The 26,363-nt window shown below is 49.1% G+C and overlaps 1 protein-coding gene across 1 annotated transcript; it reads right to left on the bottom strand.

Moving 5' to 3' along the window:
• Nucleotides 1-6,974: 6,974 nt before the first annotated feature.
• Nucleotides 6,975-24,520, bottom strand: CLRN3 (clarin 3). Its single transcript, XM_065920160.1, has 3 exons — nucleotides 24,151-24,520; nucleotides 15,093-15,272; nucleotides 6,975-8,791 (listed from the first exon to the last, which is right to left on the bottom strand). The coding sequence occupies exons 1-3, from the start codon at nucleotides 24,377-24,379 to the stop codon at nucleotides 8,511-8,513; spliced, it is 690 nt and encodes a 229-aa protein (XP_065776232.1). The 5' UTR covers nucleotides 24,380-24,520; the 3' UTR covers nucleotides 6,975-8,510.
• Between the last annotated feature and the right edge of the window lie 1,843 nt (nucleotides 24,521-26,363).

The following is a 26,363-nucleotide window of genomic DNA, read 5'->3' on the forward strand; positions in this document are numbered from 1 at the left end:
TGTACCTTTTTCGAGGTTCTTGGGCGTGCTTTTCCTTTTTTTAATTTGTGTTATTGATGTGTAGTTGATTTATAATGTGTTAATTTCTGCCGTACACTATGTATCACTGTTGCTGCAAGTGATTCAGATATATATGTATTTTATATATTCTTTTTCATATTCTTTTCCGTCATGGTTTATCACAGGATATTGAATACATTTCCTTGTGCTCTACAGTTGGACCTTGTAGTATATCCATCCTGTCTATACTACTTTGCATCAGCTAATCTCAAACTCCCATCCATCCCTCCCCCGCTCTCCTCCCCCTTGGCAAACACAAGTCTGTTCTCTACGTCTGTGGGTCTCTTTCTGTGTCGTGGATAGGTTAAGTGTAAGTCAGTGTGAGTCGCTCAGCCGTGCCCGTCTCTTTGCGACCCCATGGACTGCAGCCCACCAGGCTCCTCTGTCCATGAGATTTTCCAGGCAAGGATACTGGAGTGGGGTGTCATTTCCTTCTCCAATGAATGTGTTAATTTGTGTCATATTATAGTAAGTGATGTGAGTGATATCATGTGATATTTGTCTTTCTCCATCTGATTTATTATGCTAATCTCTAGGTCCATCCATATTGCTGCAGATGGCATTATTTGACTTTTGTTAAGCAAATGCTGAAGGGAGCGTTTCAACAACATCGTACAGCAAAGTAAGACCCCCGCAGAAAAGGCTGATCGTATCCTCATGGAATATAATAGCAGCAAAATTTACAAAAACTACTGATAGAAACGTTCTCTCAGAAACACTTATCATGTGTCCTGTACTTGGAACCTTGACATGTTGACATTTTCTATTTGTTTATGCAAATGTTTCTTTAAACAATAAACTTAAAAAAATTAAGAGAAAAAAACCAACTTTAAAGATCTTAAATTTCCTTCTACCTTTTTATTTCTTTTCAAATGAGGAAACAGAGATGAGAATCTCTCGAGTTCCTAGATCAGAGCTTCCCTGCCTTCCTATGTGACCAGCAGATTAGATTAGATCTTCTCTAAGGTCCAGAATTCGGGGTGAAGGCCAGGTCTTTCTCAGGGGAACATTCCCAGTTAGTTCAGGTTCCCCTTCAAGATGCTGCCAAAGAGTTTCTGCTTGAAAGCCTCATCAGGTCGGACTCCACGTCCATCCAGCTAGGTTCCCAGCTCCTGTCTCCTGTCTTCAATAGACTAAATGTGTGCATGCTCAGTTGTGTCTGACTCTTTACAACGCTATGGACTGTAGCCCACCAGGCTTCTCTGTCCATGGGATCCTCCCCGGCAAGAACACTGGAGTGGATTACCATTTCCCTTTTCAAGGGATCTTCCTGACCCAGGAATCGAACCTGCGTCTCTTCTGTCTTCTGCATTGGCAGGTGGGTTCTTTGCCACTGTGCCTCCTGGGAAGCCCCTGAATTGACCAAGCACTCAGTAACCGAGGCCTCACTAAGACCCAAGTCTCAACACACAAGCGTGTGCTTTCTGCACGTCACCATCTGCCATCAACAGAACACGTAACCCCTGCTTAGCGGGGTGATGGAGCCATCAAGAAGCTTGTCTGTCTTAAGATAAAGATCATAGAGATAACACTGGTGAAAACAGTCAGCTTTTTAAGTTACAGGAAGGTGATTAAGCATGTCAAGAATCCAGACCACTCATTTGACCCCAAGGGTCACACACCAGGAGGCCACCTAATGGTGGCCAGGGCCCAGTTCTTAGACGTGCACTTGGGACTCTATGCAGCGCTTTGATAGCACACAAGGGGCCACCTTTAGGGGATCGGCCCCCAGGCTGCCTGTCTCACCTGAGACACGGCGGACGGTCTGCGCTGGAACCTCCCTCTGCTCAATCTCCCCCTTGCTGGGGGAAGGCGGACACAGCGTTTCACCAACGTAAGCCTCGGTCCTCATCTATGAAATGCGTTAATTCTAAACCGGTACCCAATTTTCCTGGGTTTCCAAAAGATGGGCCATGCCCCAATTCCTGGAAATCTCCACCCCTCCAAAATAGTTGAAATAATCCTCCTACTCATTAGCCTATGAAATTACCCAGCTCTTAAAAGCTAGCCACACCACATTTCGAGGCCTCACTCACTCTCTGCGATGGCCTGCACTCTGTCTGTGGAGTGTGTTTCTGTCTGAATAAATCCACCTCTTACCAGTCACTCTGTCTCTCACTGAATTCCTTCTGCAATGAGAAAGCTCAAGAACCTGAGCTTCATTCGATCCTGAAACCAGGCCTGTGATCTCAGAAGACCATGGCTTTTTGCTGGGTTCGAGTCCCAGCCACATGGGTTAGAGTCCCAATCTGAGGTATCTGGTTTCAGCAGGATTCACTGAACTCTCTCCTGTAGGGTGTTTAGGGGAAGCACACACCGACAGACAGAGATGTCTGTGGGGCCACACTTTTCTGGAAGCCCCGCCATTCGTGCGCTAAATTAGAAAAGCAGAACACTCCCTTCCAGAAGAGAGATTCCCGAGCTGACCATTTCGGGGAAGTGTCCTGCTTCAGGCCAGCCAGAGGGGCAGAGGAAAGGGTCAAGGTGAAAAATTGGTGAGCAGAGTAGTGAGAAGTGGGAGGTGGAGGCAGGAGAGGTGTCTGTTTTTAAAGTTCCTTTAAGTGAGTAGTCAGAAAAGACAACGTATTTCTAGCTGCATCTTTATTTTTGTTGTTGTTCAGTTGCTCAGTCGTGTCTGACTCTTTGCAGCCTCATGGACTGCAGCATGCCAGGTTTCCTTGTCCTTCATTATCTCTGCTCAAACTCATGTCCATTGAGTCGGTGATGCCATCCAACCATCTCATCCTCTGTCGCCCGCTTCTCTTCCTGCCCTCAGTCTTCCCCAGCATCAGGGCCTTTTTCTAATGAAGTCAGCTCTTCCCATCAGGTGGCCAAAGTATTGGAGCCTCAGCTTCAGCATCAGTCTTTCCAATGAATATTCAGGGTTGATTTCCTTTAGGATGAAATGATTTGATCTCCTTGCTATCCAAGGGACTCTCAAGAGTCTTCTCCAGCACCACAATTGGAAAGCATCGATTCTTTGGCGCTTAACCTTCTGATTCCTCCCTGTATGTAGCTCAGATGGTAAAGAATCTGCCCGCAATGTGGGAGACCTGGGTTCAGTCCCTGGGTTGGGAAGATCTCCTGGAGAAGGGAATGGCAAGCCACTCCAGTATTCTTGCCTGGAGAATCCCATGGATGGAGGAGCCTGGCGGGCTGCAGTCCATGGGATTGCAGAGAGTCGGACGTGACTGAGCCACTGACACTTACTTAGCCTTCTTTATGGTCCAACGCTCACATCCGTACGTGACTCCTGGAAAAAACATAGCTGTGACTAGACAGACCTTCATTGGCAAAGTAATGTTTCTGCTAAACATTTAAGCACTTTGAAAATGAAACTTCTGTGGTCTGAAGCCTGTCACAAGGACAAGTTCATTTATCTTTTTTGGTAACTAGGAAATGGTCTGGAATTCTAAGTGATGCTCTAAGGATGATCAGTCTGTGGGTGGCGTGAGCCCCCAGAGCAGGAAAGGCAGGGAGCAGCCTGTCCTGTTCTGACCTTCCTTCCGTCCAAAATCGTGTTCAGGGCGTTGAATGCTCCAGACTTCCCAGGTCTCGGTTCCTCCTTGGGTTCAGCTTTAATAATCCAGCGACCCAGGTCAGCATGACTAAGTCGGCCTCGCTTTCTATTTTAAGAAAGCACAAAGTCCTGAGGTCACCGGCTGCGGCTTCATTTGGGCGTGCCTGGGAGGGTCACGTCAGGGAGACCCCACCCTCTCCTGTCAGACAGAGGATGTACTTGAAGCAAGTTGGATCTGTTTCCCCTGAGCAAGCTGCTCCTTTTTGTTCTGAATGAACCAGATCCAGGTCCCCTGTGAGGCACACAGATGTGGAAATGAAGGGCTGAGCCCCACGGGCAATGCCAGGAAGGCTATGGGTCCTGCTGGGCAGGGCTCAGGGGCGGGGACCCCTTCTTTGGTCCCTGCACTCCACACCCCCCCACCCTCAGCCTCTACCCTCATTCAGATGCAGACACATGTTTGTGGAACAGAATCAAATATTGGTTAAGGAAAAAAAAAGAACAAGGCCCTGGAGACCTGTTTCTTGTCTCTTTGCCACTTGCCAGCTTCGGATGCCTGGGCAAGTTTACTAACCTCCCTGGGTTTAAGTTGTTTGTTGCTCGTTGACAGAACGAAAGAATTATTAACGTGGTTGCTAAAGGGGCAACAGGCTCTAGCTTTTGCAATTGCCACCACTCTCTGCCAGCTCCTGGTTCGGTGGGGGGAAGCCTGGCTCTCAGTTATCAGGACCTCTTTACATCCCTCATTGCAGTTCACTCTCACATCTCTAAGAGCAAAGCTACTCCTACTGCAATCCCATTTCACAGATAAGTAGAATGAGGCCTGGTGAGATTAACTTCTCCCGTCAAGGCACCCTGACTGCAGACTTCCCCTGCTCAATCCCACACTGGTTGTCATTTCTGTTATTAATTACTTATTATTTTTCCATCATGAGAAAACAGAAGCTCAGAGAAGTGGATGGCTTTGCTGGCTTCTCATGGCTAGCTATGAGATATCAGTTCAGTTCAGTCGCTCAGTCGTGTCCGACCCTTTGCGACCCCATGGACTGCAGCACACCAGGCCTCCCTATCTAATAGAGTTTTGCCAAGAGAACACACTGGTCATAGCAAACACCCTCTTCCAACAACACAAGAGAAGACTCTACACATGGACATCACCAGATGGTCAACACTGAAATCAGATTGATTATATTCTTTGCAGCCAAAGATGAAGAAGCTCTATACAGTCAGCAAAAACAAGACCAGGAGCTAACTGTGGCTCAAATCATGAACTCCTTATTGCCAAATTCAGACTTAAATTGAAGAAAGTAGGGGAAACCACTAGACCATTCAGTCATGACCTAAATGAAATCCCTTATGATTATACACTCGAAGTGAGAAATAGGTTTAAGGGACTAGATCTTATAGACAGAGTGCCTGATGAACTATGGACGGAGGTTCGTGACACTGTATAAGAGGCAGGGATCAAGACTATCCCCAAGAAAAAGAAACACAAAAAGGCAAAATGGCTGTCTGAGGAGGCCTTACAAATTGCTATGAAAAGAAGAGACGCATAAGGCAAAGGAGAAAAGGAAAGATGAGATGTCAGAGCAGTCTACAAATGGAGTCTCCAACTGTGTCCCCGTGTCCTGGGGGAAAAGGGGCTTGGGGTGAGGACAGAGGTTGACAACCAGGCAGCAGATCACAGCCCCAGCTGCTCGGGAGGCACCGGCCCTCCGCACCCTCGACTGGGGGACCTATGCATGCAATGCCCTCTGGGGGCGGGGGACCCAGGTGCTGTGGTTGGGAGAGCCTGGAGGGGCTCGGGAACCAAGGAGCCTGGCTCCTCTCCAAGCTGGAGCTTCCGATTCCGGACTGACTCTAGACATCCTCTCCCACACATCCCCTCCCACCACGCCGGGCCTGCATCCTGGTGCAGGCTGTAGAAAGCCATCAGATTCGACCACTAAGAACCTGGCTTCAGGTTTGCACTCGGGCGCTGGTTTCAGGGATGAAGAAGATGGACTCAGGGTGGATGAGGGCAGGAAGAAGGAGAGCCTGTTCTGGAAATTGGTAAGCGTCTGCCTACACTTTGCAGAATAGCCAGTTTCCAGGGCTTCCAAGAGGCCAACCAGGAAGCAGAAGGCTGCCGATGTCTACCTGTGTGGCTACGAGCCGCACACAGGGGCGCCAATACAGCACCTGGGGCTAGCGGCAGGATGGTCATTCAGACCCAGGGAAGTGTCAGACCCAAGGAGACAACTCCCCCCGCCCAGTCCAATCCACAGGCTTTGGTGAGATGATCCAACGAAATTGTAATGCTGATGGTCAAGCTAACCTGGATTACTTGCAGGGTACTCCTTTCTCCCAGCATGCTTTGCAAGCATCAGCTCATTAGAGAAACCCCATCCCTTTGACTTTAGTAACTTTCTCTAGTATTATTATCATAGCTTCTATGTTCTTACAAAATTGAAGAGCATGGTATTCTACATAGTAACCTAGTTCATCATAACAGGGCCACATGGGTTGACTGGAGGTCCTACGACAATCCCTGAAACATCCAAGTTTCATAGAACAGTTTGGACTCCTGCCAAGTAATGTTTCCGCTGGTTCCATTAAAGCAGAAGTCAGAGAATGCACGTTTGCTAAGTAGGTTTAAAACAGCAAGGCTTTCCTGGTGGCTCGGGGGTAAAGAGTCCACCTGCAATGCAGGAGACAAAGGTGTGATCTCTGGGTCGGGAAGATGAAGAAGGAAACGGCAACCCGCTCCAGTATTCTTGCCTGGGAAGTTCCATCAGCAGAGGAGCCTGGTGGGGTGCAGCCCCTGGAGTCGCAAGAGAGTCGGACACGTTAGCAGTGAACAACAGCTGAAAGAGCAGCAGAGCGCTGCTCAGAGGCACTTCTCTCCCTGAGAAAAGTCACTCAGCCCTCACCGCCCCACAGACAGGAGACCAGGACCCGGCCTTTCAAGAGTGGCTGCGTCTGTGAAGAGTCAGCCGGCCATTTGTTCTTTCAGAAGGTTTTCACTGAATACACACGTGGCTTCTTTACCTTCTACCTTCAGATGTGACAGGGGAGCCTGTCGCTTCATCGCCCTAACTGTGAGCTGTAGTTCCACTTACCTGATTTTCCTATGTCTTAAACGTTTCCTCAAATCCATGTATGATCTCAGGAGTGGGATAGTTTGTCCTCTAAAGACACCAAGCTCTGCTCAAACGCTGAGATGAGTAAACGCAGGCTTCACCTCTTGCCATGACCTTTGCACGAATGTTATACATGAAATGAGACGCAATTATTACCCTTAGCTTCCTTCTTTGTTACTCGTCCCCATTATTAAAATCTGATATAAAGTTCAAGCCTCCAAAGAACATAGATGCTTTTAGCCTCAAAGAATTGAGAACATTCTCACCGTGGTTAATCATATTTTTAATACATTCAGTTTCACAATACATTAACTTATTAGAATAATTTTGACTTTGTGGGACTTGGGGGTGGGAGGTTACGGAGTACTGACTTTTCAAAGAGTGAGCACAAGTTTGTGACTAAGTCCACATTTCACAGGGAATTAGTGGCTGCTTTTTGAATATCTGTCTTGACTGTTCAAGAGTGATCTCCCTGGGGGTGGGAACCTGGCTGAGCATGGTGTTCACCACATTGCAGGTACGCAGTGCTTCTCAAAGGAAAAAAATTTTGTTGCTAGGACAGACTGTTCCTCTCTGCTACTTTCCTAAAGGATGCATCCTTCTGTCCAAAGAGCTGCTGCTTTGTAAATTACAGCACGGGGATTCTGTTCCCTTAGGCTCTGGTTCTCTCTCAATGTGAAAGGTGATTCTTCAGAATCCTGACAATATTTGACCCCGGCTAACTTGTAGGATATTCAAGCCTAAAAGATTCTCAAAGTGATTTTCCGAGAGAATATCCTACAGGCAAAGTAGGCCAAATTCATCTGGTGTTTTTTTTTTAAATACTCCAGGTCACCCACTGTCCTCTCGTGAGCCGTGAATTAGTTCCACCCACCTGTGCTTGGAAGGCAATCCGTCAATGCACTGTACCCCTGCCCTGGCTCTGACCCAGGATATACCTGCAAGCCTCAGAGCGGGACCCCACGTCTTACTCAGCCTCCGGCCGCTAGGAGTCTGCTGATGGGTGATGCTCGCTCACCCGTGTCGGGGACACCACAGCAGAGCGTCGGTTGACGGGGTTTTTAGAACTTACCACAGTATATGACATTTCTATTTTGACTGAACTAACAGCAATCTTTTTAGAGCAAAAATATATTTAACCTTCTTAGCATGAGGCTAGAGGGGCTATAATTTTCATCTTTCCTTGATCTTCTTCCTTCCTCATCTTTTTCCCTGCCAAAAATCCACCTTGGAAACTCAAAACTGAGTGTCAGCCTCTCTACCCACCACTGGGTTTGAGTTATATCAGAGGCGGAGGGTCCAGAAGTCCAGGTCACACACCCCTGAGTCTCTCCTTTCCCTTCTAACACCCGGTCTAGGAAAAACAATTTCTGGATCCTTCTGTGTCTGCAGGTCTCCATTCACAGAGTGAAATCAAAGTGCGTGGTCCCTCCTGTGGGGAATGAGGTCACAGGTAGCAAAGTGCTTTGAGCAACTCAAAGGGGAGGCGTGTAACACAAGCCTTTATTACTTAAGAGAGTGAGGCCGGGTCAGAAGGGCGACAGGCTCGCAATCATGTGCGCTGCTTTGAACATGACACGGACCGCAGAGCTTTTTCTTCACCTTCCCCACCCTCACGGGGAGTGTCCTCTGTCAAGGGTGCATCATTGATGAAGAACGTAGTGTTATGAGATGCGAAAACTGTCCCCGAGTTTCGGTCGGACAGGGCCACAGTTTTACCTGCTGATTGACTCAGCCGCGCCGCCAGTTTCTGCTCTGAGAGCTGGCGTACGACAGAGGAGATCTAGCCCCCAACGAGGACACGGACTTCAGAATAAAATCCCGTCCTTCGGCGCAGACTCCATGGGCTTCCTCCGCTCCTGCTTCCGCCGGTATCTGGCCTTCTGGTAGAAGATGACGATGACCGCGGTGACCGCGTTTAGGAGGATGACCAGCAGCGTGAGCCAGAAGGAGTATCCGTAAGCGTGGGACGTCCCTTGCTGAGTGGACGCTGGATACAGCGGGTACAGCCTCTGGGCCAGCTCTTCCGAGAGATGATTGGACTGCGTGTTCCCCACAAAGAGCACCATGGTTATGAATGTGAAGGATGCTGAAGGGAAGAAAGAGTTCATAAATAACGTGGTGGTATATTTTAATGAATATTTTTATCTTTAAGTTTTTTTTTTTTATTGGAGGGTACTTGCTTTACAACATTGTGTTACTTTCCGCTGTACAATGAAGTGAATCAGCCCCACGCATACATATGTCCTGTCCCTCTTGGACCTCCCGCCCGCCTACCCCAACTCCACCCCTCTAGGTCACTGCAAGGCCTTGAGCTGACTCCCTGTGCTATAGAGCATGCTTCCACCAGCTATCTGCTTTACACACGGTGGTGTGTGTACGTCCATCCTGATCTCCCAATTCCTCCCACCCTCCCCTTCCCCCGCTGCGTCCACATGTCTGTTGCACGTCTGCGTCTCTATTTCTGCCTTGGAAATAATTTCATCTGTACCGTTTTCCTAGATTCCATATATATGAGCTAATGTACATTTTTAAGGTCACTTTTTTTCCTTTATCAACCATGTACTCTTATGGACACTCACTGAACTTCTACCCTGGGGTTTACTCTCTTCTTGGCATTAGGGAGAAGATAAAAGAAATGAAAGATGCACACTAGATTCTAGACCCCAGATGCTAACGATAATGCAGGGCGACTGTGACCAGGTGCAAACGTTCAGCTCAAGCCCTTTCAAAATGAGTTGAACTCTGCCTGCTTCCCAGAGTGATGACTGAGCCTGTGAGCTGCATGAGCAACGGGACAAGTGACTGAACACGGGGGTCCACAGGACAACTGTCTAGAGAGGACCACAGTGGTGGGGAGGCTGAGGCAGGACGAGGAGGAGAGGCAGCCCAAACATCCATCCATCATGGACAGGCAGTGCAGTACGTCCGGGTCTGGGAGACACACATCCAGCTGATGGAGAGGGGTCCGGAGGGTCCTGAGCCCTGGATACAGAGGTCGGGCCCACCTGGGGAGCTCTGAACACCAGCCTGGCAATGGGGGTCTCATTCCACCCACAAAGGGGGGCAGCGTGCAACCAGGAAGGCGCTCCTTATAATAACTCATCCTTTATTCTTCACAATGTCCTCCATTAGAGAAGCCTCCTCAGTCTTGGCTTTGGAAAGCCCCCTTGGCTTAGAACGTGGTTCTGGAGTCAGAGACAGCACGCTCAAGGTCTCCAGTCACAGGTCTTGGGAGATGCGTTCAACTGCCCTGAACCTCGATCCTCACCTTCCCAAGGGGGTGAGCTACAAACCCCAAGGAGCTTCGAGGCTGCTTCGGGCTGTGGGGGGCACTGGGGGAGGGATTTCCTTTCACGGTCAGGAGAATATCCTCAAATCAACCGTGGTGATGGTTGCACAGGTCTGTGAATACACCAGAAACCGCTGACTGGCACTCTTAAATGGGTGGGCTGTACAGTAAGTGAGTCATGTCTCAATAGATCGTTCAAAGGGCAGAGGAAGGAGGGCCAGAAGGCGGCCGTGCTGCATTTGTCAGGAGCCGTCCAGTGGGTCAGGCTTGACCGTGCCGGGCGGCCATCCAGGAGTCCCCAGGATGGAGGTCCAGATGGACACACGCTCTCTGACTCTTCCTCTGCTGACGTTTACCCAACACTAGGAGGACATTTGCACCCAACGTGCCCCGGTCATAACCCACACCCAGGGAACGGCCCTCCAGAGGCCCTAATTAGAGGGCTTCTGGGCGAGGAGTTTTCATTCCCCATGATGACGGTCTTTCATCTTCAACCTAATGCTTTTATTTCTTAATAACAACAGGAGTGGGCGTGCACGAAGCCCCTCCCCTCTGAGCTATGCCTCTCACACCCCGTAATTATCCCTCCTTCTGCTCTTGGGAAGTTTCTTCTAAAAGCTTTAGTCAGAAGGGAGCAAAACCCAGAAGTGGGCTGCACGCTGTTCTCTGAAGTGGATGCTCATGACTTTGACTTGAACCGCGAGGGGCGCCCACCCACGGACATGGGCGCTGAGCTGAGCCCCCAGAGGAAGGGAACGCTGCTCACTGCCTGCTTCTGTGGTTTCTGGGACAGAAGGTTTACAGGGCCTAGAGGGAGCCCTGTGGCCGACGGAGGAGCCCCTGAGGGCTCAGGGCGCTGGCCTTCCACCCCCGGGCCTGTCCATGTGGGCAGTCATCTTGAAAGTGAAAGTGAAGTCGCTCAGTCATGTCCGACTCTTTGCAACCCCATGGACTGTAGCCTACCGGGCTCCTCTGTCCATGGAACTTTCCAGGCAAGAAAACTGGAGTGGGTTGTCAGTTCCTTCTCCAGGGGATCTTCCCGACCCAGGGATCGAACACAGGTCTCCCTCACTGCAGGCAGACGCTTTACCATCTGAGCCACCAGGGAAGCCCTTAAAATTCCTGTCTCTGACACTGAAACGTTAGGTGGTTTTCCAGTAGAATTCCTTATTCAAGTGAAATCATATTCTATGCCCATTGGCATTGAATTTCAACGGAGATATGCAACGATGGTTTTAGAACTTGAACAACTGAACAAGGACCTAAACAAAGTTTTGCATAAAGTTCAACAGTACTGCCATGAACTTGCTCCAGACCTAGGGCTCCAGCCTGCAGATCAGCCGACAGACACGAGACGGAGGTGTGAGGAAGAAGCACAGGAAATGGTTCTGCACGCAAATTCCTCTGCTCTCGGGTTCCCAGGCTGAGGACCAAGTGTGTCGGAGCAGACTGTTTGCAGCGCTCTCTCTGGCTCCGCCGTCATCTCCAGCACCTCTCAGACTACAGTTCTTACCCCTGGGGTCAGGGTCACCAGGCCAGGCTGGGCTCAGAGGGCACAGGGGCCCGGGAGGGGAGGCTGCGCTTCACGTTTTTGCCCTCAAAGCAGCATCTCCTTCTGTTGCTTCAGAGACAAGCCAGCAAACTGCACCCCTTCTTCCTGTAGTCAAGGAGCCTGTGTCCAAGCCCAGCCTGGAGAAGCATGGGCAGCCCTTCCCTCAGCCTCCAGGGCGCCTGAGGGCAGCCTGACCCTGGCCGCCGGTGCCATGGTGACCCAAGGCAGGGACCCGGAGATGGTGTATTTGTGCACAAAGCCTGCTGCAGGCTGAGCCTCGGGGGAACCCGAGTTTTTAGAAAGTTCTTCAACCAAAAGGGCCCCAAGTCCTCCCTTTGAGAGCTGGAGGCTGCTCACCTCTGCCTTCCACATCAAAGTCTCCAACTGAGCTTCAGCCCACCTCACAGCCACTCTCTGTGTCAGAACTTGCCCCGAGCCTGCGAAGGAATGCGGCGTGAGCTTGCTGCCCGCCAAGCAATTCTTTGTTGTCAGAACCAGGTGGGGCCTGGGGGGGTGGGGAGGCTGCTGGCCTTGCTTCCCGTGTCTTCCTCCACAAACATGCATTAGGCCTCTGCCCTGGACAAAGCCATCTCATACTCAACTGTGGAGGAAGACGCTGAAGCCAGGGGCTTTCTCCTGCAGAAGACCAGGGGATGGGTTCTGGACCCTGTGGGTGTAGACGGAGCAACGCGGGTGGATTTTGTCCAGCTGGCCCCACACCTGACCCATCCCTCTGATCAGTGTTCCTCTGAGATCCTCTCCCTCAGCTCCAGCTCCAGGGGGTCAGTATCCTCAGCCAAGGTGGGCCGGTCAGTGAATTCAACACTGCCAGCTATGGAGACTGCTCCAGAAATGGAGGAGGCCAACTTCAGCAAGAGTCAGGTTTCGGGGCGGGGGGGGGGAAGTCATCTTTTCTCTTGGGGTTGCTACATCTGTGATGGGCCAGAAAGAGCTAGCAGATGTCTTGCCTTTAAGAGGACCAGCCTAGCTACTTACTGATGGAGGGAACACCGGAGGAAACAGATCTGATGGCTCAGGCTGAGATCCTGGATCCAGCTGTACCTGAAGACACCACTTCCCTTAGCGTCTTCATCGCATGAGCAAAAATTAAAAGAATCTATTTTTTCCACCCTGACAATGAGTGCCGACGAGTCTTGCCTTTGGTTTGGTTGATAGAGGTGAACTATGGTCAGAGAAACAGCTTGGGACGCAGAACTCTGGTGTCCACGTGAGGGTCTCTGAGTTTGGAACCAACTCCTCCAGGTCCACCGTGAGATGGGAAGCACAAACGCTCCTTCCTGGCCGGCAGCTGATGCCCTTTAGGTTTGGGCACCTGCTTGTTTTGATCACAAATGCGCAGAAACAAAGGAAAGGGCTGGTCATGTGCGGATGTGGCTACAGTAGCTTGATCCCGGACTCTCGGAGCTGAGAGGCGGGTGTGCGAGCTTGCCTGACGCAGCCCGGATTTCCACCTGTTGTCCTGCACGATGTTTAGGAATCCCAGCTTGTTTGGTCAGAGTGTTGAGAGGCTCTTCCTTGTATCCATGCCAGAATGGGGCTGGCTCCTCAAACATGAGCTTGGAAAAGGCCACAGAGGAAGTGCGCATGCACTCACACCAGCCCGGCCTGTGCTCAGGGCTTCCCTCCCCAGAGAGCCAGGGTTCACGGTCTCAGCACAGCGCTGCTGGGATCCACAGCACAGCGGCCTCCAGCCGCCTACACTGGCCGGTGTCACGATGGCCTCACAGAAGGACAGGAAGCCGCCCAGAGCCCGTCATCTGAGGCTTCCTGATACCCCACTATCCAGAGCACCTATCTTGTCCCTGAAAGCCCCTGGTCTGTGTTTACATACACCACCTGCCACACACACACGGCCACTGCCAGGGCCATCCCATTAGTCCAGTTCAGTTCAGTTCAGCCGCTCAGTCATGTCCGACTCTTTGCGACCCCATGGACTGCTACACACCAGGCCTCCCTGTCCATCACCAGCTCCCGGAGTTTGCTCAAACCCATGTCCATTGAGTCGGTGGTGCCATCCAACCATCTCATCCTCTGTCATTCCCTTCTCCTCCTGCCCTCAATCTTTCCCAGCATCAGGGTCTTTTCCAATAAGTCAGTTCGTCACATCAGGTGCCCAAAGTATTGGAGTTTCAGCTTCAACATCAGTCCTTCCAATGAATATTCAGGACTGATTTCCTTTAGGGTGGACTGGTTGGATCTCCTTGCAGTCCAAGGGATTCTCAAGAGTCTTTTCCAACACCACAGTTCAAAAGCATCAATTCTTTGGTGCTCAGCTTTCTTTATGGTCCAACTCTCACATTCATGCATGACCACTGGAAAAACCATAGCCTTGACTAGATGGACCTTTGTTGGCAAAGTAATGTCTCTGCTTTTTAATATGCTGTCTAGGTTGCTCATGGCTTTTCTTCCAAGGAGCAAGTGTCTTTTAATTTAATGGCTGCAGTCACCATCTGCAGTAATTTGAGCCCCCCAAAATAAAGTCTCTCACTGTTTCCATTGTTTCCCCATCTATTTGTCATGAAGTGATGGGACCGGATGCCATTATCTTTGTTTTTTGAATGTTGAGCTTTAAGCCAGCTTTTTCACGCTCCTCTTTCATTTTCATCAAGAGGCTCTTTAGTTCCTCTTCACTCTCTGCCATAAGGGTGGTGTCATCTGCACATCTGAGGTTATTGATACTTCTCCTGGCAATCCTGACTCCAGCTTGTGCCTCGTCCAGGCCAGCAGCCCATTAGTAGGATGGGCCATTTCTGATCACTCTCGAGATCAGGTTCTCATGGTGGAGAGAGGGACGGAGCAGGAGCAACCCCACTGTCAGGCAGCGGCAACAAGGCTCCCACTGGACCAAGCCCCTGGGCAAACACAGTGGCCCCAGAACCCGCGAGACCCTCAGAGAGTCCAAAACACTGTGACCCCACCTGGACCCCACTTCCCACTCCCCACCCCAACACCTTTCCCCCCAAACAGACAACACTACCTCACAGCGCCACCCAGCCGACGCCCGGGGTTCACAGGTCGCCCACAGCAAGGGCGTCGGCCCAGATGCGCCACAACGACATTCTTGGAGGCTCTCTGCACCATCATGCTTAGATGTTAGGCCAAGTCGACTGCTGTTCTATGGGGGCAAGAAGGGGACGAAATAAATGTGCACGTGTGTGCGTGTGTGCGCACGTGTGTGCTTCTCCACGTCACATGGAGCCTACTTTGCAGTCAAGTACGCAGCAGGAGCCCATTGAAGGCTTTGTTGATGTGAGTGTTTCTGGTTAACGCCTTACCCTAAGGCAAGGACTGGGTATATCACACATTTTTGACACCTAACACGCCCTCCTTACCCACAGTCTGCCCTTCCCCAGGGCACCCGAAACACATCTGAAGATGCTGAATACATGCTGTAGGCTTGCAAAAGTAAACCGCAGCCCCCACACTCAACTCAGCACACTCTTAATGCCCAGGGTCCGACCGTGACCGTGCGTGTCCTCGTGTGAGGGAGCCAGGGGACAGAGGCCGGGGCGGGCCGGTACTGACCGCTGAGGCCGCTCCAGGTGTACACCCCCATCGGCCCCAGGAACGTCTGGTAGGGGTTGCTGACGCTGTTGTAGAAGGTGAAGCCGGCGCTCAGCAGCGAACTGAACAAGCCAAGGGCCAGGAACACGAGGACCACAGAGTGCAGAGTCTTCGCGGAAGAATTATTCAACGTCCCTAAAACTGAAACAAGACCTGGTGAGTACGCGGTGCCCTGACACAAAGACCAGCTCTGGGCCCGGGAGCTGATCCACCCTCCTGCACCCGGGGCTCCTTCCCATTCCGCCTGCTTAGACGCTGGGGCTAGACACCCTCAGCCTTTCCATAACAGTTCCATATTTCTGGAGTGCAGAGCGCCAGACATGGATCTGCACACGTGTAAAATGAAACACAGATGTCCTGCGTCCTCTGCCATCAGTTCCTGCTTCTGTCACCCTCCTCTCTCTGACCACCAGCCAGCCTCCCCTGGCGTCTGCTTTCCCGGCTCCCTCTGCTGTTTACAATACAAGATGGTCAGACCCCAGAGGCACCTTGGCCCCACTCTTACCTGGACGCCCAGCCTTGCGTTTATAGAACATCTCCAAGAGCTGTCTGTGCATTGAGCCCCTTAGGAGACTGCCACTACAGTCAGTAAAGTGTTTACCAGGACGTTCCGTGAAAGAAGGAAAAACTAAACTGGGAATAAGATTTCAGAGTCCTCAGTAATACACTAACAACATCACTGGAATGGCAAGGTGTAGGAACCATGCTAGCAGAGATAAGAAGGCCTTCCTCAGTGATCAACCATCCCCAAGAAAAAGATATGGAAAAGGCAAAATGGTAGTTGGAGGAGGCCTTACAAACAGCTGAGAAAAGAGGAGAAGCGAAAGGCAAAGGAGAAAAGGAAAGATATACCCATCTGAAGGCAGAGTTCCAAAGAATAGCAAGGTGAGATAAGAAAGCCTTCCTCAGCGATGAATGCAAAGAAATAGAGGGAAACAACAGAATGGGAAAGACTAGAGATCTCTTCAAGAAAATTGGAGATGCCAACAGAATATTTCAGGCAAAGATGAGCACATTAAAGATCAGAAATGGTATGGACCTAACAGAAGCAGAAGAGATTAAGAAGAGGTGGCAAGAATACACAGAAGAACTATCATCATCTCACATGCTAGCAAAGTAATGCTCAAAATCCTTCAATACTAAGTGAACCAAGAACTTCCAGATGTTTGAGCTGGATTTAGAAAAGGCAGAGGAACCGGAAATCAAATTGCCAACATCCGTGGGATCATTGAAAAAGCAAGAGAACTCCAGAAAACATCTACTTATGCATCAGTGATTATGCTAAAGCTGTTGACTGTGTGGATCACAACAAATTGTGGAAAATTCTTAAAGAAAAGGGAATACCAGATCACCTTACCTGCCTCCCAATAAATCTGAATGCAGGAAAGAAGCAAGTTAGAACCGGACATGGAACAACGGACTGGTTCCAAATTGGGAAAGGAGTACATCTAGGCTGCATATTGTCACCCTGCTTATTTAACTTATATGTTGAGTATATCATGGGAAATGTCAAGCAAGATGAAGCACAAGCTGGAGTCAGGATTGCCGGGAGAAGTATCAATAACCTCAGATATGCCAATGACACCACCCTTATGGCAGAAAGCAAAGAGGAACTAAAGAGCCTCTTGATGAAAGTGAAAGAGGAGCATGAAAAAGCTGGCTTAAAGCTCAACGTTCAAAAAACAAAGATAATGGCATCCGGTCCCATCACTTCATTGCAAATAGATGGGGGAAACAAAGGAAAGAGTGAGAGACTTTGTTTTGGGGGGCTCCAAAATCACTGCAGGTGGTGACTGCAGCCATGAAATTAAAAGACGCTTGCTCCTTGGAAGAAAAGCTATGAGCAACCTAGACAGCATATTAACAAGCAGAGATACTACTTTGCCAACAAAGGTCCATCTAGTCAAGGCTATGGTTTTTCCAGTGGTCATGTATGGATGCAAGAGCTGGACCATAAAGAAAGCTGAGCACTGAAGAATTGATGCTTTTGAAGTGTGGTGTTAGAGAAGACTCTTGCGAGTCCCTTGGACTGCAAGGAGATCCAACCAGTCCATCCTAAAGGAGATCAGTCCTGAGTGTTCATTGGAAGGACTGATGTTGAAGCTGAAATTACAATACTTTGGCCACCTGATGTGAAGAACTGACTCACTGGAAAAGTCCCTGATTCTGGGAAAGATTGAGGGCAGGAGGAGAAGGGGAGAACAGAGGATAAGACGGTTGGATGGCATCACTGACTCAATGGACTTGAGTTTGAGCAAACTCTGGGAGTTGGTGATGGACAGGGAGGCCTGCAGTCCATGGGGTCTCAAAGGGTCAGACACGGCTGAGTGACTGAACTGAACTGAGGAACCATGGCAGGGGCGGGAGAGAAAGAGTTCGAGCTTCCTTCTTTTCATTCCTGTTTCTCAGGGCCCCTAGGAGACAGCCAGAGTTTCTCACATCTTCACCCAGAGCAGCTTAAAAGAACAGAAACCAAAACAGCCACAGAAGCTTTCTTGTTCTGCTGTGGGTGGTGAGTTTTAAGGAACCAGGGCCCTAGAAGCCAGAGGGGACCCCCGGATGTTGTGCAGGCAGGAGCTGCAGAGTGTCATGCCAGACCGTGTCCTGGGAACAAGGAGCCCTCCATCTGCAAGGTGGCCCTTTTCATCCCTGTGGTATCGTAGCCATTGAAAGGTTCTTCATCCTGCATTTCTATGATATTAACCCTGGGCTCCTTTGGGACCAATGCAGAATCCACTCCATGCTCTCCTGCCTGGAGCTTTTCCCAATATTTGAAAAGAGGATGTAAACCCAGTGAGTTAGTCATAAGATGTGATTCCAAAGCTCCTGTCATCCTGGCCCTGAATCCACACACACTCTAGTCTGACTGTCCCTCCCATTCGTGATGACCAGACAGGCTCAGCTCTCCTGATAAGATGTGATCCTCCCTGTGTCATCCTCTGTCTATCTCTAACACCTACGTGTTAGTCGCTCAGACATTTTTGTTTTAAATCAGCAGTAGTCTGTGAAGGAAGTAAATTTGTCATCAACGGACAGAGGGTAGACGTGGAAGACATGGGAGCCAGCAAGTCTGCCTTCAGACATCCCAGCAGTGGGGATGTGGTCGTAAAGACCCTCGTGCATGAGAGAGTTCATCCTGATGGCCAGGTCACGTGGCCCGGCCTGGGCTGGAAGCGTCCCCAGCTGGACGGAGCAGGGGCGCAATGCCAGGCGCGCGGGGGCCGAGCAGAGGAGGACAGAGGCAGGAAAGGAAACGGCCAGGAGGGAGGAGACACGGGTGTGGGCTCCTGTGAGCGCAGCCACAGCCCTGCCAACCACACAGGAGACCAGGGAGGAAGGGAGAGGGAAACACCAGCTCAGCAACACGCAGACCATGAGCTCACTGTCCAGGGAGCCGGGCCCTGGGGCAAAGTCCAGTGCATACACGGCCAGTCCAGTCCTCCCCAGTGCTGTCTGCCCCTGCCACCGTTTCTGCTAATGACCCACGGGCAGGGCTAAGCTCTCCACACAGCTCATTTGTTTATGCACTCTGGTTAGGTCCTCTTGGTGATGCGCTCGGTAAGAACTCTGACAGGCCTTGTCTTAACTGAGAACATGGTCCTCTTCGTCACCTGCTGCTGCCCAGGTGGGGAGCCCTGCCCTCCTGGGGGAGGGACCATCTGCACTGAGACGGTTCCAAGGTCCGGCCCTCAAGCCCGGGGTTCTGGCTTCTTGGTCTGTCTCACCCCGGAGATGAGTGAGGTGCTTTGCCAGGCTGTGAGGCCGCACACAACTATTTAGCGACTTGTGGAAGATGACGCCAGAGTAGAAAAACCAAGAAGCAGGACACACATGCTTCAAGATGCAAGGTCAAATGCTGTGGAACCTTCCAAACTTGGCCACCCCCCGGGAAGAACTACTTCTGCGTTCCACGACCCCCTGGCTCTGCCTGAGCATCAAGGAGGAAGCTCCAGCACCAGATCAGAAGTCTCCTGGGGACTAAGGGAACTCTGTCCTTAGCCAATGAGACACAATTTGGATATTTAACTAAAAAATAGGGCTTCCCAGATGGCACTAGTGGTAAAGAACCCGTCTATCAATACAGGAGACACAAAAGATGCAGATTCAGTCCCTGGGTCCCCTAGAGGAGGAATTGGCAACCCACTCCAGTATTCTTGCCTGGAAAATTCCATGGACAGAGCCGCCTGGTGGGCAACAGTCTATGGGGTTGCAATGAGTCAGATACGACTGAGCAACAGAGCACAACTAGAAAATAAAAATTTCAGCATGGGAAAAATGTCATGTGTCTAAGTGCCTGAAGTCCCAAAACTTTCTTATTAAATCTGTAAATGGAGGGTCATTTGTGAATGGTGAACATTCCACATTTTAGAGTAAATTAGAAAGGAACAATCTGGTGTGGCTTTCTGTTTGACCGTTGGTAAGATTCACTAGGGGACTTCCCAGGAAACTCAGTGGTAAAGAATCCACTTGCCAATACAGGAGATGCAGGAGTCCTGGGTTCAGTCCCTGGGTTGGGAACATCCCCAGGAGTAGGAAATGGCAACCCACTCCACTATTCTTGCCTGGAGAATACCACGGACAGGGAAGCCTGGTGGGCTGCAGTCCATGGGGCCACAAGGGTCAGACATGACCGAGCAACTGAGCACACACGGACATCAAAGGGGAGTCAATGTGACTCATACTTTTCTATGAATTAACGTGACAATCTGGCTTAAGTTTAACTGCCACATTTCAAAATTGTATTTCAGCCTTCTGAGACCCCTGCCCCATAGGTATGACGGCCGTATCTCCTGCACCCTCCAGCCTCCCAACCTTCCCCCCAAGCCCGCTCAGAACTCAGACAGTGAAAGCTAGAAATTCGGTGAAAGTTGAGCAAGAATGAAATCACAATCAGCCTCCACAGCATCTGACAGCTGCTCTCTGCCTACAAAATTAGCAAATACATTCAGTTCTTTTTTTCCTGTTTTGAGGGGCTGAGCGTCAGAATCGAGAAAGCCATCTTACAATTGGAACCAATTGTCCGGATTCTGGCAGCTCTAGCAACGAGGTCAAAATGTACTGGGCGGTGGGCAGTGCAGACGTGAACGGTCATCTGAACATCCGGGCTTCCTGGGCCTAAAGATTTATATTCAAGCCCCACCGGCCACCTGGCCCTTCTAGTCTGCTTTTCAAGAAGTCCCGGGAAATTGAGGCAGAGCTGCTGGCTTTTATGTGGGGAGGAGCAGCCTCCATGACCCACTCAAGCATCTGGACACCAGGGGGCCTGACCCAACGGAACTCCTGGATCTCTGGACCCCAGTGTACCCCTGGAAGGGCTCGTTGACTCCACAGACACCAGAGTGTGGCCTGGGAGCTCCCCCTGGATGTCCCAGCTGCTGGCCTCGACCCTGGGAAATTGACCAGGGTTATCTCAGTCTGCGGAGGTGTGGAGGTGGCTTCCAAGGAGGCTCAGTGCAGTGGTTTAGAATCCACCTGACAAGGCAAGAGACAAAGGTTCGATCCCTGGGTCAGGAAGATCCCTTGGAGGAGGAAATGGCAACCCACTCTGGTGGGCTGAAGAGGAGAGTTCCAGTTATCTTGTCTGGGAAAGTCCATGGGCAGAAGATCCTGGTGGGCTACAGTCCATGGGGGTCACAAAGAGTCTCACACGACTGAGCGGCTGAGCACGCGTGCACACACATCTCAGCGAGAAGAGCAGGGGAGAGCCTCTTCTGCCCCTTTATCCGCCACCTCCCAGCGGGGCCGCGTCTCTAGTGGCAAGTAATAAGTCACTCCTACCCGAGGGAAAGTACGGGATGTCTGTGGGGTAGGACTGGGCGGGTAGGAGAGGTAAGAAGGGGCTTTCTGTACATTCTGGAGAAATAAACCTCTCTCTGTTCTTGCAGTTACTTGATTTTTCTGCAGCAGATTCACCTCTCTCATCATTTTAAATGTGAGCTAGTAGTACAGCTCTGCATTCCCTGGGGACAAAAAGGAAAGAGGCTTGGAGGAAGGGAGGCACGTTTGGGGTGAAACGCCCCCGTGTTCTCACAGCCCCCTGCACACACCTTAGCCCAACAGGTAGGGCAGGCTGCTGGATTTAACCGGTGGGGGTGCCTTTCTCTAGGAAGACTAAGTGGTGAGTCCACACAGGGACTCCGTGCAATTCCACTCAGGATCCAAGCCCTTCTCTTATGTAACAGCTGCCCAGGGAGGATTTTTTTTTTGAACTGAAATTAAATAGCTAGAACTTTTGGCGTAGCCAAGCAACATGCTCCCTCGTGACACACAGCCCTTTTCATCTGGGTGTTGGACAAGCTGGCATCCTCTCAAGGCTGGTGGAGCTCCTGGAGAACCTGAGCTGCCCAAACAGTCTAGTTACGCCATGGAGAGGTTCCTCCCCAGGCTGGACTGATTATTTTCCCTAAGTGACACGCGGTTGGCTGAATTATTTTTGCACGTTGAGCTCAGCCACCGTCGCTTCATGCTGCTGTTTCATTTCAGAAATTAACAGCCCCAGATTGGCACCATGTGATCAATCCTAGGCTGGAACAGAACAGGGTTTTAGCAATATTTATCGCGCTTTGGCGGTTTCAGTCTGACCTCTTCCTGGCTAAGAAACTGACCTGGTTAACTTCTTATTTGAAAAGGCAATCCATCACTGCAGAGCAGAAAAGTGGCATTCATATCAATGACTTTGCTGTGCTGCCAATGGCTGGTTTCTGATTGGAAATGAGCCTGTGTGGTCCTGAGGAAGCCATCTCACTGCAGGCTTGTCATTCTGCTCCCTGGGGACCTACACCAGCCAAGGCACCATCTACCTTGTGGCTACGTGGCTTTCACCCTCTCTGCAAGGAAAGTTGGCAAGTGTTCCCACTTCAACGACTGCTAAAGCTACCAGCACTGAAGGCCCCCTGGGTTCCGAGGGGTCCCCAGCAGAACGTTACCCCCTGAAATTGAGCAGCACCTCAGTGTCTGGGAGGTGGAGTGCCGCCTAAACATCTGTGTGGCTGGAGGCAGGGACCTGAAGCTGGCATGTCTCTCTGGGGACCAAGAATAAAAGAAGAGAGCCAGGCAAGGCAAATGCAGATACTCTGCCTCCTTTGTGGGCACACACTGCCCCGCAGCGCCCACCGGCCCCGCCGCCTGCAGGGTCATCCTTGCCCACGGCTGCCCCCGCCTCCGACAGTCACCGTGCTCACGTCACCCCCACAGGGCTCTAGAGACGGGCTGGCCCACCCAGGTCTCCTCTGAGCTCCCCAGGAGGCAGGGAGCCAGGGAGCTCATTGAAGCCATTTACCTCCAATGGGAACTAACTGGTGGAAAACAGACACTGTATGAAAATTTAAAAATTTCCAGACTGTTGTCTCATATTTTAAAAATGGGACATGTATCTGGAAATTCAGGAGCTAGAGGAAGTTTTGGTTTTGCAAATGGTATTCACAGAACTGAAAGTGGGACTGAATCTCTGAAAGTCTTCGTCTTTTGTTGCCACGAAGTGAATTCTCCTCATTTTCCTGGGGAGCTGAGGTCAGTACAAGAGAAGATGTGTAATGCCACTAAAATACTGGCAGAGACTTTGCTTTTGCTAAGGTATAAAAGGCAGATTCATAATTTGGAAATATAATTTTGCTGCTCGAATTAAGGAAATCATTTCATTAACAAAGTCACAAATTAGAGCTAGAACTTGGAGTTAAGGTCAAAGGCTCAAACTCCCAACTTTACGCATGGCGTGAGGACTAAACATTACATTTGCGTAAGATAGAAAATGATGTAAGTTTAGGGCTTCCCTGGTGGTCGAGGGGATAAGACTCCAAGGTCCCAACGCAGGGGGCCCAAGTTGGGTCCCTGGTCAGGAAACTGGATCCCACATGCAGCAACTAAAGAGCCACATGCTGTAAATAAAAGGTCTCCCAATTAAGTGGGAGTCTCACAACTTAGTCCCACAACTAAGATCTTGTGCTGAAAATAAGCAAATGAATAAAAATAAATACTAAAAAAAAGGCAAGTCAGAACTTGAACAGAATTAGACTTCTGTAATATAGCTGAGAGCTTTACTGTCTTATAAACCTACCATCGTATTGGTAAACTTATTGGAAACAGTATATTTTTTAAAAAATGATGTATGTTTATAAGAAAAGAGGTGATGACTACATAATACCTGATAAAGCCTATATAGTAAGCTACATGAAACATCATTCAGAACAAAATCTATTTAAGGTGCTAAATAGTTTATAAATTTTGTTTTTAAATTTAGAAAGCAATGGTATGTATTGAAACTTCGAATGCCAAGTAAGTAGCTAAATTCTGCTTATTCTCAATGACTTTTTGTTTTCTGTGCATTGAGAGTACAGCATTAGTGTATACGAAATCAGAAAAAAATAGGAATTTATGTAAAATATTCAATTAATATAAGTGATGGAAATTTAATATCAATTCCAACAGCAATGAGATAGTTTAGAAGTAAGAATGAAAATTTAAATCAGTGAAAGAAATGAACCTGAGATACAGGGATAAGAAATTGCCCATATTTTCTAATTCATTTTATCTTGTCAATAAACTCTGGTGCTGTTTAAGGCTTCCCTAGTGGCTCAGATGGTAAAGAATTTGCCTGCAATGCAGGAGACTCAGGTTCAATCCCTGGGTCATGAAGATTGTTCTGGAGAAGGGAATGGCAACCCACTCCAGTATTCTTGTCTGGGAAATCCCAAAGACAGAGGAACCTGGTGGGTTAAGATCCATGGGGTCGCAAAGAGTCAGAGATGACTGAGCAACTAACACACACACACACACACTGTTTAAACCCAACTCTACTAGAAAGATTTAGACTGTTCTGCTAATAGACCTAACCAGACCTGAGGAAGCTGAAATAGTGATTCGATGAATTTTCAAAATTAAAAATATGCGATCATATCTACAGCCCAACTAAAATTTACCAGGAAATCATTTCTGAAGGGCTATTTGACCCAAATACAGGACGACGTGACTCTAACCCAGTTAATTCAGCCTCACTGTGCGCATTCAAATAAGCTGTAATTACCTTCAAAATTTTTGTCCGATTCTGCAAGTCCGTGATTCAGTTCTTGAATACTCTTCCCACGAAGGAGTCCGTAGGTGATGATCACACTACCATTCGAAGAAGAGTCGCTGATGGCGATGGTACTGCGGAGCCATTGTTGAGTCGCCAGAACAGAGCAAAGGACGATGAAAGCCCCCAGGCTGGTGACGGAGCTGAATAAGAACGTCAGTGTTTTCTTTACTGTCGGCATTTTCTCAGGGCAAGAAGGGTCCTAGGGTAAAAACGCAAAGATCTTTTTATACTATTTTTGAGCCTTCTCATTTGGAGCCCAGTGTTTAGAAATGGAGTCTCACACTTTTCTTGTGAAATATAAAACCTCACTCTTCAGGAGGAAGGGTAACACTGATGAACATTGGACTGTGACTAGGGTCATAAAGATTTACGGTGCTGAACTTTGATCTGGAGTAAGAGGTTGCTATGGTTACCGCCAACTGGGAGGAACAAGGGATAAACAGTCTTCCAGAGACATCACCAATCAGGCAATTCACTTATAACTCTTTTCTTTCAAGTGCCTTGAAAACAAAATCAGCCTACCACATCAGGACAGAACTAGAATTCCTAAATAATACGCCCTGTACCCCTCAAATGTTACTGATTCTAGCAGCCAACAACACAGAGTCCCAACAGCCGAGGGTTAATGATTTGACCCTAACAAATGTTCCAAAGGAAATCCTAAGGAGAGGAAGCTCTTGCTACAGGTCCTAGGGATTGGAAAGAGGAAAGCTGACACCTTATTTTTAGACTTTGATAAAGAAGTGCACCTTTCAAATTTCCTCTTTCAAGCTGGATCACACTCGTCTGTTATTTAAATTGTAACTTGAGAGGTCTCATCTCTCTCGTTAGTTCTCTGATGGAAGCGATCCTGAACAATCCTGCCTTGTCTTTGCAACTCCCTTCTCTCTGTTGGGTGGTGAATAGTTTGTAAACGACCATTTCTGGCCTTCAGAGGAAGTCCTCCATTTGTCAAGAAGATCATTTCCTGAGTTACCAAATAGATGTTCACAGCATATTAGGTACACTTCTTTTTATTATACTCTTTATATTGAACTTCCCTGGTGACTCAGGGACTAAAGAATCTGCCTGCAATACAGGAGACCTGGGTTCAATCCCTGGGTCGGAAGATCCCCTGGAGCAGGGAATGGCAACCCACTCCAGTATTCTTGCCTGGAGAATCCCCATGGACAGAAGAGCCTGGCGGGCTACAGTCCATAAGGTCACAAAGAGTTGGACACAACTGAGTGACTAACACTTTATCTCTGGCTCTAAATTTAAAGCCATATTGTATATGTACATTTTCATCCTGTGCTTTTCTTAGAAAGTACCTAACTTGTTTGTAGAATAAGTTGATAAAGTTTATTTTTCCTAGTAGAATAACCACGCCATCACTCATTTAACAATGTTCTCTTCTGGCCATTTTGCGTATTGTTAGTTTTTTTGTTCATATAAATTTGCTTGAGAACAGATTAAGAGTTGCTGGTTCAAACGGACATTTCAATACCAAAGCCAAATTGGCCTCTCACTGATAAGCCCGCCAGCAATGGAAGAGAGTGCTCTTTCCTACAGGACTAGAAAATGCTGGCTATTAAGTTCATAAATTGTGGCAATTTTTATAGGAAATATTGCATTATGTTGCAATTCTATGATTTTCTGGCCCTACAGTTTTGCCTTTTCTAGAATTTCATAGAAATGTTTCCTTACAGTATGTAGTCTTCCTTTCCCAGTTTGAGATTCACCCGACTACCTCTAAATTTGTTTATCTGTTCAGCAGTTGATGGATATTTGCGTAGGTTCAAATTATTGGCTGAAAACTCCAATACTTTGGCCACCTGATATGAAGAACTGACTCATTTGAAAAGACCCTAATGCTGGGAAAGATTGAAGGCAGAGGAAAGGGGGATGTTAGAGGATGAGATGGTTGGATGGCATCACCAACTCAATGGACATGAGTGTGAGTAAACTCTGGGAGCTGGTGATGGACAGGGAGGCCTGGTGTGCTGCAGTCCACGGGGTCGCAAAGAGTCGGACATGACTGAACTACTGAACTGAACTGAACTGAAAGTTATTGGCTATTTTGAATAAAGTTGTTCTGAACATTTAAGTACTAGTCTTTCTGTGAATATGCGGTTTCCTTTCTTTTACTTAAAAGTACAGGAGAAAAATTGCCGGGACACACA

This window comes from Muntiacus reevesi, chromosome 2, assembly GCF_963930625.1.
Source record: "Muntiacus reevesi chromosome 2, mMunRee1.1, whole genome shotgun sequence".
In the NCBI taxonomy this organism is placed as follows: domain Eukaryota; kingdom Metazoa; phylum Chordata; class Mammalia; order Artiodactyla; family Cervidae; genus Muntiacus; species Muntiacus reevesi.